Source organism: Zootoca vivipara, chromosome 16 (genome assembly GCF_963506605.1).
Source record: "Zootoca vivipara chromosome 16, rZooViv1.1, whole genome shotgun sequence".
NCBI lineage: Eukaryota > Metazoa > Chordata > Lepidosauria > Squamata > Lacertidae > Zootoca > Zootoca vivipara.
In genome coordinates, this window is record NC_083291.1 from 6,605,421 (window position 1) to 6,617,603 (window position 12,183).

The 12,183-nt window shown below is 46.6% G+C and overlaps 1 protein-coding gene across 3 annotated transcripts in view; it reads left to right on the forward strand.

The window, feature by feature from the left end:
- The window catches only part of MUSK (muscle associated receptor tyrosine kinase), a 57,996-nt gene that overhangs the window by 10,563 nt on the left and 35,250 nt on the right, over nucleotides 1-12,183 (forward strand). The window contains exons 4-9 of one of the 3 annotated variants that reach the window (XM_060268694.1): nucleotides 1,336-1,463; nucleotides 1,583-1,724; nucleotides 8,187-8,311; nucleotides 10,618-10,777; nucleotides 11,863-11,869; nucleotides 11,966-11,968. In XM_060268694.1, coding sequence (XP_060124677.1) covers nucleotides 1,336-1,463; nucleotides 1,583-1,724; nucleotides 8,187-8,311; nucleotides 10,618-10,777; nucleotides 11,863-11,869; nucleotides 11,966-11,968 — 565 coding nt within the window. The other 2 variants (XM_060268693.1, XM_060268690.1) reach the window with 2 other exon arrangements.

Genomic DNA, 12,183 nt, shown 5'->3' on the forward strand with positions numbered 1-12,183 from the left:
CCCTGCCTTTGAAACCTCCTCCTGTAGTATATCAGAGGGTCACTGTTTCTGTTGTCTTTTCAGCAGCTGTTGAAGCCTCTCCTCTTTCAACAATCCTTACAAGGAGGGTTGTTTTTTTTTAAAAAAACAAAAGATCTCAGTCAGGGCCTTTGTTCCCTCCCAGTCAGGATCCAAAACTGGAAATGAGCCCAAGCGAAGGGTCAAAAAATCTCAAGGAGAGTCTGTGAGTGTGGAGAGTTCAGCATCCTTCTCTAGCTTGCCTCTTTTCCACTGAAAATGCCTCTCCACTCTCCTGCATCACAGGAGTTGACAGGATGCTGTCAGCAGCTCCCAACTGGTTGCCCAGGAAAGTATAAAGACATGGAAAAGTTTCTTACCGTCCCTTTTTATTTCAATATTATAGAGAGAGGCTTTAGAACCCAGACTCTTGGATAATGGCATTGTTCCAAGTGAATCTCCCCCCCCCTTCCTCATTTGTCATCATCACCACCTCCTCTACGAGTGCTGCTACGTGCCCTCTGTATTTGAGTTCTTTGTTCTCCTACTTTTAAGGCTCGCCGGGTTCTGGGACATGGAGGGTCTGGAATGCTTTCTAAAGGCACTGTGTCAGCCAGCTGCCATTCCGGTTCTGCCTCCTCCTCTCCCATTATTTCCCAACTTTTCCCCTCATCTGCCTCTTGCTGTGACCTCCCTCAAACCCCTGTTATAAATCTGTCTCCCTCTTCCTTCTCCCTGGAAGGGTCAGGCTGGGGAGGCGGTCTCCACCTTTCCTCCTCTGCCCAGTCCCTGACACGGGTTTAGGGAAACCTTTGTTTCTGCTCTGAACTTTAAGAAAGTGAATATACCTATAGCACAAATAAGGTCAAGGTAAAGGGACCCCTGACCATTAGGTCCAGTTGTGGCCGACTCCGGGGTTGCGGTGCTCATCTCGTGTTATTGGCCGAGGGAGCCGGCGTACAGCTTCCAGGTCATGTGGTCAGCATGACTAAGCTGCTTCTGGTGAACCAGAGCAGCACATGGAAATGCCGTTTTCCTTCCCGCTGTAGCGGTACCTATTTATCTACTTGCACTTTGACGTGCTTTCGAACTGCTAGGTTGGCAGGAGCTGGGACCGAGCAACAGGAGCTCGCCCTGTCGTGTGGATTCGAACCACCGACCTTCTGATCGGCAAGCCCTAGGCTCTGTGGTTTAACCCACAGCGCCACCCGCGTCCTTACAGCACAAATAGTGAGAGGGAAAACAGGGCTGATCTCTCCCCCGCCCCCTTTATAGTTTTACTCGACGTTTGAATATGAGGCGGCTATCTCCATCTCATTTTGACCTTTTTCGTTTTAGAACCCAAAATAACCCGCCCACCTTCCAACGTGAAAGTAATAGAAGGACTGAAGGCTGTTCTTCCATGCACTACAATGGGGAACCCCAAACCTTCAGTATCGTGGATCAAAGGAGAAAATGTTATAAAGGTGAGCAACCCATTTCAGGTGTGAGTGGTGGCGCTGGGCTCAAAAGACCCTTATTGACCCATCATCTGACAGCTCCTTAGCCCGTCCTTTCTCACTCTGGGCCTTTTTTTTTCTGGCAGGAAAATGCTCGGATTGCTATTCTTGAATCAGGCAACTTGAGGATTCATAATGTTCGAAGAGAAGACAGTGGTCACTATTGGTGTATGGCAAAGAACAGCCTTGGGACGGCGTACTCAAAGCCTGTAACTTTGGAAGTGGAAGGTGAGTGATCCCGAAGATCCATCTATAGACTCAACTTTGGATCCAATGTCCATTTGGAAGAAAGACCTTGAGCTATTGAGCCTAAAGACTAGCTTAGTTTTCAGGAGGGAACTAAAAGCGATCCAGTCAGTCTATTATGGGAAGCTCAGCTTTGTTACTGTGGAAATTCTGAAGTAGGAAACTTTGCCAGGAACATACGGTACATTTGGGGATTCCTCTCATGCCATTGCTACTCGCAGGGTGTAAATTAGAGCCGTTGTAAGATATTTTGGGGTGATGCGTAACATCTGAATGGAGTCTTCTGTGAAGGTGCCAGAGAATGAGATCACTCTGATTCCACGGATATGTTGCCTTTCTGACAAGGCACTCGAGGCAGATAAGCAGTTTTGTAATATGAAAACAAACAAATGCAAATGATAGAACAACAGAGGTCTCTTGGGCTGACTGATGGACTCTTGAGGAGCTCATGACACAAGGAACCTCCTCATTTTTGCACTCTTGCAGGGCACACAGGTCTTAGGTACCCTAGGAAAGGGAGGGGAGGAGGTACCTCAACAGTTATTTCAATAGTTCTGTCAGGAAGTGATGGTGTGTACACGCTACCCTAGTTTTCCTAATTTCTGCCTTCCTTCAGAAATTATGGTTTATGGTTATTGTCAGCCCTGAAACTGCTCCAACGTTGCTTCCAGGAACATCTAGAACATGGGTGGGGAAATGTGTGGCCTTCCTGAAATGTAGCTGGAACACAGCTCCCATAATCCCTGCCCACTGTCCAGGGCCGGTGCTAGGGTTTTTTGCGCCCCAGGCGAGATCACCTTCTGGCGCCCCCCTCCCCATTAATAAAAAAATTAAAATTAAAATAAATAAATAGAAAAAATAAAAAATAAAAAGTAGAAAAAATAAAAATAGAAAATAGAAAAAAGTGGAAAAAATAAAAATAGAAAATAGAAAAAAATAAAAAGTAGAAAAATAAAAAATAAAAATAAAAACAGCTGAGAGGCACGGCGAGGTGACCCCAGGCCTGCGCTCCCTGTGCGCCTCCGGAGCTTCACGCAGGAGCGCGAGCCTGGGGCCGCCTCCACTGTGGCTGTCAGCTGTTGTGCGGCTTCAGGCTGCTCTCCGGAGGCATGCGCGCACCTCGGGATAGCGGCCTGAAGCCGCTCAACAGTGACAGGCACGGAGGAGGCGGCCCCAGGCTCTCCGGAGCTTCGCGCAGGGAGCGGGAGCCTGGGGCCGCCTCCACTGAACAGCAGAGAGGCGCAGTGAGGTGGCCCCAGGCTGGCGCTCCCCGCACACCTCCGGAACTTTGCACGGGGAGCACGAGCCTGGGGCCGCCTCCACTGCGGCTGTGAATACTTTCCCCTATGCATAACATTCATATTTGGTAATGAGTATATCAACTAACCTTGCCCATCTCTCTTTAATACTTTCCTATTTATATATTGTTTTTATTATTTGAAGTTGGCAGCATTTTTACAACAATTTATTCGCTTCTAAATGTTCAAAATATTCAAATTCTGAACACTGTGTCCTTGATACATTCCTCCCCGTTGTGCCTCCACATAAATGATTTCTTAATTTATAAAACTGACGCTAATGGGGACGGTCTGGTTCAAAATAATCTCTTCAATTCGCTCCGACTAATGCACAGACTGTTCTGCACTATGTTGCAAAATCGTACAAATACAACGCTTCACCCGAAGGGTTTATCTGCTTGCAGTGCTGGAATGCTCATTCTAAATAAACAATGACGAAAGGGATACAGACTAAAGGCCTTAAAAGTCTTCTGCAGATGTTCCAAACTTACATTGCTTTCCCCCTTAAGGAATTATGATATTTTAACACAGCTCCTGTTTTAATTCTGCCTCCTATCAAAATTAAGCATTGCACTTAAGATGTGGTCATTGTAGTGAGTAATTTGGTAGGTTTTTAAATAAATAAATAAATACATACCCGTATATTCCGGCGTATAAGACGACTGGGCGTATAAGACGACCCCCAGCTTCTCCAGTTAAAATATAGAGTTTGGGATATACTCGCCGTATAAGAAATACGACCCGGTGTATAAGACGACCCCTGACTTTTGAGAAGATTTTTCTGGGTTAAAAAGTAGCCTTATACGCAGGAATATACAGTACATACATACATAAATTGTGGCATATGCAGGGCTTGTTTGTTTTTGAGAACTTGGAATATTCATCTCTTTTATCAATTTCTTTGTTGTGCAGCTCTTAAAGAGAGAAATGCAACAGAGGGAGGTATTTTCAGACCATGTGTGCTGTGTTTTAGTGATTATAGCATTAATGATCTTTGCAGTGGCAATATTCCAACCCGTCAACTCTGTTTGGTTGATGACACTAACAAAAGCTTAATGGAACTGATGGAAGAAAGAGATTTGGCATGGGCGAATATTGCAAAGCCACTGTATACTCAGTAGAACCCCATTAATCAAACACGACTTAATCTAAACACCACGTTGCACAAGTTCATTCTGTGCATTCATGGTGTATTCATTCACTGCGTATTCACCGCACAGAGCAGTATAAATGTAACTTCGTGTGATTGGCATACCCATTTATCCAAATCTCCAATTATCTGAATGATTTGGAAGTCAGCCAGGAGAAATGGCTGTGCGTACCTCACTGGGAAATGGCTCCCCCTCGCACATGCAATGCGCATGGTTTAACAAAGTGCATGTCTTAAACAGGGGCCTTTGTAACAATGATTATCATGCATGTGGGTGTCGCGAAGCTGTGGCAGTCTCAGAACCTCACGGTCATCACCAGGACTTTGCTTTCCACGTTACAAAATCCAGAGAAACTAGAGAACTCGTTGGGCTCAATCCAGTGTGTAACAAAAAGCAAAGTCTGTGTGAAAAGGACTTGGTATGTGGGCATGAATGTTGGCACCTAAATGACTTCAGGAGATCTCGAAAGCTAAAATCCCCTCCTCCCTGCTTAATCATTAGTCCTTGGCAGGGGAAATGCAAGAACTGCAACCTTCACAATGAAGCTCAGACGGAGAAAACCACTTCCGCATTTTACGGAGGTGGTGTTGTGGGCGTGGCCCGTCTCGACCCTTGCGAGGGGGCTGAGAGTTCAGCCCTCTCGCGAGATGGGGGTTCCCGCCTCCGTCATTCCCCGGCTGACCAATAGGGCCAGCCGGGCGGGGCTTCCCCCGTGTTTAAATCAGGCTGGAGGCGGGAACTCTGCCTCTCCTTCGCCCGGCACCTTGAGCGATCGGATCACCCACCCACCCGCCCTCTGGTTAGGCAGTTAGGCAGGTTAGGCCGACGCTGCTATGGAGTCAGTCGGTCGCCTCGGTTGGCCGTGGGGCCGGGTAGGACTTTTTCCACTTGGATTAGCCAATCTGGTTTTTTCGCCTACCTCATAGCATTTCGTCACAACTTGGTTTGGCGGTTAGGCATTGGAAATTTGCATAAATAAAGAATGGGGGGGCAGATTACGTCATCCTCTGCCCGAAATTGGAGATTTAATCCCGTTAAAGGGGTTCCGGGGGCGGTAGCTTTGTCCTGGGCCTACGGAGGTCAGGGCCTTATGGCACCCCCCAACGGTGGCCACAGGAGGTGTCTCAGTAGATGTATATCACGGGGCTCCTTTCTGGTGGTTAATTTCTCCCAGGCTGTAACACACGGGTTACAGTTGGATATAGTTGGTTAGGGTCCAATGCCTAAGCCAATACCGCTCAACATTCGCAACCAATAAAGTTGTGGCCTTTTCACCCACTTAAACTCATTTCACTGTGTCTTGTTCCTTATTTCTGGGGAGGGAGGGACATTGCCACACAAAGGAGCATAGCTGCCAAGTTCTCCCTTTTTTAAAGGGATTTTCCCTTATGCTGAATAGGCTTCCTCGCGAGAAAAGGGAAAACTTGGCAGCTATGGAAAGGAGAAGCTCCTTCAGCTTCCCGGTCTCTTCTCTGGACCACGTAATGTCTCTTGACTGTCGTGTTTCTTCTCATGCACCCAATTCGGCCCTGAATTCTTTGCTTAGGGGAGTTAGATAAATGTGTGCATTAAACTCGAGGGCAAATCGCTTCTTAAGTTGTCAAATGTGCATCTCCAAACCCTCATTTGCTGTGTTAACAGAATGTCGGGCTTGGAACAGGGGGAGGTTTTTGTATGTGGAAATTGGCAGTGAGAGGGTACTTGATATTTCCCACGCCAGCCAGTTCTCCCCCTGAAAGGGCTGCATCTGGTTATTTTTGCCCCCTCCGCTGGGCTTGATTTCAGCTCTGGAGACCAGTAAGGAAAAATAAATCCATACAGCCTGGGGTGCATTTGCAGGGGAGAATAATTGGTGTCGGTGGAAACTGGTATCCCCTAACGTGGACTGGTTCTTTGTTCGTTTCTCGTATCTGTATTGGACAGACAAGGGAAACACAGCAGGCTACATGAAGCTCAATGCGCATGCACATTAAGCTACACAAATATCAATACCATCGTTGCCCTTCCTCCTAAAAACACAGAAGTAGAGAGAGGAAGGGAGAAGGGAGTTCAAGAATTAGATGTACACCGTTATGCCAAGCCTCTGCCTGCCTTACGCTGGGGAGACTCGGCCACGCCAGTTAGCCAAGTGCCCAATCATGCCTGAATTGCCCCTTTTCATCCTCTCACCGTGGATCTCCCACCCTCCCACCCTTTCTTCAGGTTGCATCATTGGTCTTGCTACAGACTTCAGTTGTTTGCCTTTGAGGGGCCTGGTAGGACTTTTTCATCTTGGCAAATTGGCACTGGCCACTTGGTTTTCGCCTGCCTCGTAGCAAATCGTCACAACTTGGTTAGGTTTGGCGGTTAGGCATTGGAATATTCATGGAGAAGAAACCGCAGGGCAAAAGGGATGAATGGATAAGCTTCGGGTCCTGAGACATCTTTAAAGCAATTATTATGGTGTACTATTTCCTGGATTTGAGTCATCAGATGCTCTTGACAGCTGAGCCAACAGACTTGGCTTACCTTTAACTTTATACACATGCAGCTAAAGGCTCCTTTACGTGCACAGAACAAGGTCTGGCATGAAAAGAACTTCCTCCCTCATTTCCTTAGGAAAGTAATTCGAACACATCTTATCCTTCCATGCACTTGCCTTTAGGGATTTGCTGCTGCGAATATAGATATGAGTCGTTGTATCACATGGATTTTCTATAGGGACGCCAGACAAAAATTCTTTACATTTTGTTTCGGTCTCTGTGTGTGGATGTTAAAGAGGTTTCTTCTGATAATCTACCGGTGGAATACATGCAGTATGATTCCCCACCACCACCGCTGCTAAATGAATCTGCAACTTATTTGATATACAGGGGCTGGCTTGATTCTGTAAGGCAGGGAAGGGAAACTTCTGTTCCTCCAAATCAGGGCAGTCCAACACACATCCCGAGGGCCACGTGTGGCCCTTGAGGCCTTTTCTGGTGGCCCCCTTTGCCTGCTCAAGCAGTAAAAAATGTCAAAAGAATAATAGAATCATAGAGTTGGAAGGGACGCTGAGGATCATCGAGTCCAACCGCTTGCAATGTAGGAATACGCAGCTCTCCCATATGGAGATCAAACTTGCAACCTTATCAACACCAGGCTCTCAGCGGCTGAGCTATCCAGGCCTGATCAGGGATGCAATTTGTATAACTTATTCATGCAACAGAAACCAGCTTTTTGACACAAACCCTTATTTTAGCATGATAGATAGTTTTGGAATTTCATTTGTAGGGTATGCATAATTCCGTGTACAGGACTGTAGAACTGGGGATACACACACACACACACACACACACACACACACACACACACACACAGAGTGGGTGGACCCTCCGGTTACGTACCACTCTGGTTACATAACTTTCAGGCTATGAATGCGGCAAACCCGGAAGTGTATTCTTCTGGGTTTCACTGTGTGCGCATGTGCAGAAGCGCTCTGCATGCTGCGTGCATGCGCAGAAGCGCTCTATCGCCTGTGCGCAGAAGCAGGCCTCTGGTTATGGATTTTTTGGGGTGCGCATGGACCACCGGGACAAATTAAATCCATAACCAGAGGGCCCACTGTATATGGGCGAAAGTACAACAAACTGGCATCTTGGTCGTGGTGCCCTCCCTGTGAAATGCGCTCCTATCAGATGTCAAAGAGATAAGCAACTGCTTAACTTTTAGAAGACATCTGAAGGCAGCCCTGTTTAGGTGAGTTTTTAATGGTTGATGTTGTGTTGTGTTAATATTTGTTGGGAATTGCCCACAGTGGCTGGGGCAACCCAGTCAGATGGGCGGCATATAAATATTATTATTGTTGTTGTTGTTATTGTTACTGTTATTGTTATGCTTGTTTTTTTACCTTCAGTAATGATTTGGTTTTACCTTGGATTAGCTTGGCTTTCAGCTGTTTGACGAGCTTTCCAACAGAGAAATCCCCAAAGTTTTGACCAGTGGCTGACCACAACTTTGTCTTCTTCCATATACAGTTTTCGCCCGAATCCTGAAAGCTCCCGAATCCTACAATGTCAGCTTTGGCTCTGTGGTGACTCTGCGATGTGCAGCAACAGGCATTCCAACCCCTACGGTGACATGGCTTGAAAATGGAAAAGCAGTAAGTGCCTTTGCCGTTGCTGGGAACACCTGTGATTCTTCACCTGAGGTCTGCAGGCCACATGCTGTCAGTTGGGCCTTGAGGAAGCCGGGGAGTAAAAAAGGAAACACGCAATAAAATGCCAAAGGCTTTTGCAAAGTAAATAGCAATGCTGAATGAAAACTCAACACTTTCTACCTTCCGACAGAGCTAGACTGAATGACTTATCAGCCCTGTATCAGTGGGTGTAGTGGGTGCCACTACTGAGAAGGCCCTCTGCCTGGTTCCCTGTAACTTGGCTTCCCAAGATCGAGGGACCACCAATAGGGTGTTGTGGCCGCTCCAATGTTCCCAGCCACAACACAGGGTCTGGTTGCCAGGTCGCACTGCAACACTTGCCCTCTTGTTAGGGAGGACCCGATCTGCAAGGTGCCCGGGGGGGGGGGCGGCACAGGTTTAACTCAGCGGGTCTCCCAGCCCAGCCAGTAAAGCATGAGATCCGTACTCAGGTATGTGCTCTGTGGAGCAAGTTAGCGACTGTATTGGCACGAATATAAACCACACCCAAATATATGCCTCGGCTTTAAAATTGAAGGGGAAAAAATACCTGAATATAATTATCTGGGCCTGGCTCCTGGGGAGGAGGGTCTGCGACTGGGCATGCAAAGATATGCCCTCTGTTAGCACAAGTGCTGATCATTCTGTAGCTGAAACTGTACCACCCACCCGCAAGAGGGAGGGACCAGCCTGCTCAGGGAACCCCCCCCCCCCCAGGAGTGCAGAAGTACAAACAATCACTGAGAGAGAGGTAAACTAACTGGGCATAAAGAAGCCCCATGAGAATATACTCAGGGGCCACAGAATACCGTGTGTCTACTGGAGGTGGGAAAATAGAAAATGCGAGATGGGGATTGAATGGAATGAAGGCAAACATGGCTGGCTGGAACTCTGAACAGGAGCACTTGGCCCTGCAACCTTTTGTGGCAGGCCCCACTTGCACTGCCCCAATTTTGTTGAACTTTGTTATCAGTTGCAAGGCATTGCTCTCTCTCTCTCTCTCCTCTAGAAGGAACGCTACGAACTGAGTGCATGGGAACCCATTATAGGGAAGTATCAGCTTTCCCGCTCTCTGCATTCTTTTTGTCAGTGGAATGGGTGTAAAACTGGATCTGAATTTGTAGCCTAAATATATACTTGATCTTGTCTCAAGATTAATTCCTAAATTGATTTGTTTTTTTGTTTTTTTAAGGATAAAAAAGCGATTTCTTGAGAGTGAGTGACAGGATTTTTGTACGGAATAAATTGTAATAATTTACCAGGGTCTCACATTTCAAGTTTGAAAAGCTGCCCGGACTAAAAATGCAATCACTTGCAATGTTCAGGAGGCTTCCTGCAGCTATTTTCTCCTTGTTTCCACAGTGCAAATGGCAGAGTGCAGTGCTTAACTGTCTTTCAAGCTGGCCTGAAATTAGCTGTGCCAAGGCAGTAAGGGATTGTGCTTACCTAATGGGAGCTTGGCGACAGAGCTTGCCCCTATATCTGAAGCTCTTTTCAATTCTCCCTGCGTTGTTTTCCTGCCCCTGTGAGTTCTATTAGCGAACGTGGCAAGGAAAGTCTCCTTGGCTGTGTGGTCCAGGCTGAGAGCGAAGCCTTCTGACTCACCCTTCCGAGTTCTCGCATTTCTTTTCCAAAATCGGCAGCCAGGACGGAAAGCCACACACACAAAAAATTCCCTGACTTGACAGGGTCCCTTTAAGACGAAGAGAAACAGAAGGGAAAGGAAGTTTGAGGGGCCACGTTGGTGCTACCAACTGCCCGTTCTTAGGTGTTGTTTTTTTTAAAAAAGGACCAAAATTATCACATTCAAGAATAGAGGTTTTTAAGGTCAGGAGGCCTATATCTCCATTACTCCCTCTGATTCTTCTCTACCCAATTCTCTCTCTCTCTCTCTCTCTCTCTCTCTCTCTCTCTCTCTCTCTCTCTCTCTCTCTCTCATCATTTTTATTTGATTTTACAATACAAAATTCTATATAAAAAAACCAGATACATATACATATATAGAGATCCCTCCAAATCTCAGGACTTTCCCTGTCCCCTCCCTGGAGTCCCATTTTAAACATTAAAACTGCATCTTCTTCCATACTCTAAGATATAATTTTAAAACTTCCTTAAACAGGGCTGCCTGCTTCAGATGTTTTCTAAAAGTCAGGTAGTTGTTTATTTCCTTGAGGTCTGATGTGAGGGCGTTCCACAGAGCGGGTGCTTTTATATTCTGATGACCTATGGTTATTATGCAATACATCTGAATCGTTGCCCATTTGTTTTAGGTCTCAGCAGGATCCATCGTAGAAACCGTCAAAGACCGGGTAATCGATTCCAGGTTGCAAGTCTACGTCACCCGGCCTGGTTTGTTCACCTGCATAGCTACGAACAAGCACAGCGAGACTTACGGCACGGCAAAAGCCGCGGCAACTATCAACGTATCAGGTATGCTTTTAGAGAAAGAGGCACTTGTGGGGGGAAATCAAATGTCCTTTAACTTCTGCGTGGGGTTTCGCTCGCACACAGAGAGAGACCTCATAGGAAGTTGAAGGGCTTGGCTTCCTTGTAATTTGCAGCAGGATAAATTTGATCTAGGAGGGCACCTCATTCCTGGCTGTTTCTTCCTATATTATTACACTCCAGAGGTTGGCACAGCTATAATTTCTGACATATTTGCTGCCGTCCCAGTGAGGGTGTCCTAAGACACTCTGTAAACTCATCCAGGAGAAGGAAATAACTGTGGAGAAGCACTATATTAATATCACCTAACAGCCATGTGAAAATAGTTCAGGGAGGCACTAACATCTTGAGTATTACTTACATGAATCGGGAACAGGTTGGCCTCAAAGGAAAGTATATGGAATACCAAAGTGTTCAGTAAAAATTTTGTGGTCCCGCCCCCCGCCCCCCCGGTTTACCCTTCTGCTCAGAATGTGTACAACACGACGAGGTGCAAAAATCTCTGTCCCTGTGGAATCGGCAACACAGAAACAGTGGCTCACATCCTTCTGTCATGTCCTCTCTACAAAGACTTGTGGCTCGATCTCATTACACCCCTACTTCTAACTATCCCAGCCGCCCAACTGAGGCCACGTTGTTCTTTCTTCTATCAGATCAAAATGACCTGAGAACAACAAAAGTTGCCAAATTTATCGAGGGTGCAATGAGACTAAGGGCTACCTTTTAAACGACAACCATAGTCATATGATTTTTTTTATCCTTGTTGTTTTTAATTCTATATTGCATGTATTTTGTTGCTATGGCTGTTGGCTATGCAAATAAAGTTTATTGTTGTTGTTGTTGTTGTTGAGGTGCAAAAATCACGCCGAGATTCCTTTGATCTTGTGTGTGGGCTTCATGTATTAATTTATTACTTGTACTTCGCGCTTTATTTGAGTAAAGATGCAAATCTATTTTGAGTACAGCACAAACAGCACTGGCCGTTTCACCTCTCTTTTTCTCTCCTGCCTCCTCTCGCTCCCTCCAACGCAACTGTTTCCTTCGGATGGACCTCGCGCTTGCACTATTAGAATGGAGGTAAGGGTCACCTGGGGATGGATTTGTCTGAGATTGTGTGACGCGAACAGGGCACATGGAACTGTCAGCATGTCCAGGAGGGTGCCTACTGGTGAGCAGGTCACTTACATTTTCCTGCTGGGGTGGAAATCGGAACAGAGGAAGGATATCGGAACAGAGGAAGCTGCCTTACACGGAGTCAGACCTTTGGTTCCTCTAGCACTTCACTTGCTCCATTGACAGCCACTAGCTCACCAGCATTTCAGACAGGTTCGCCTCCCTGGAGATGCCAGGGGTGCTCTAGAGCCAGTGTGGTGTAGTGGTTAAGAGCGATG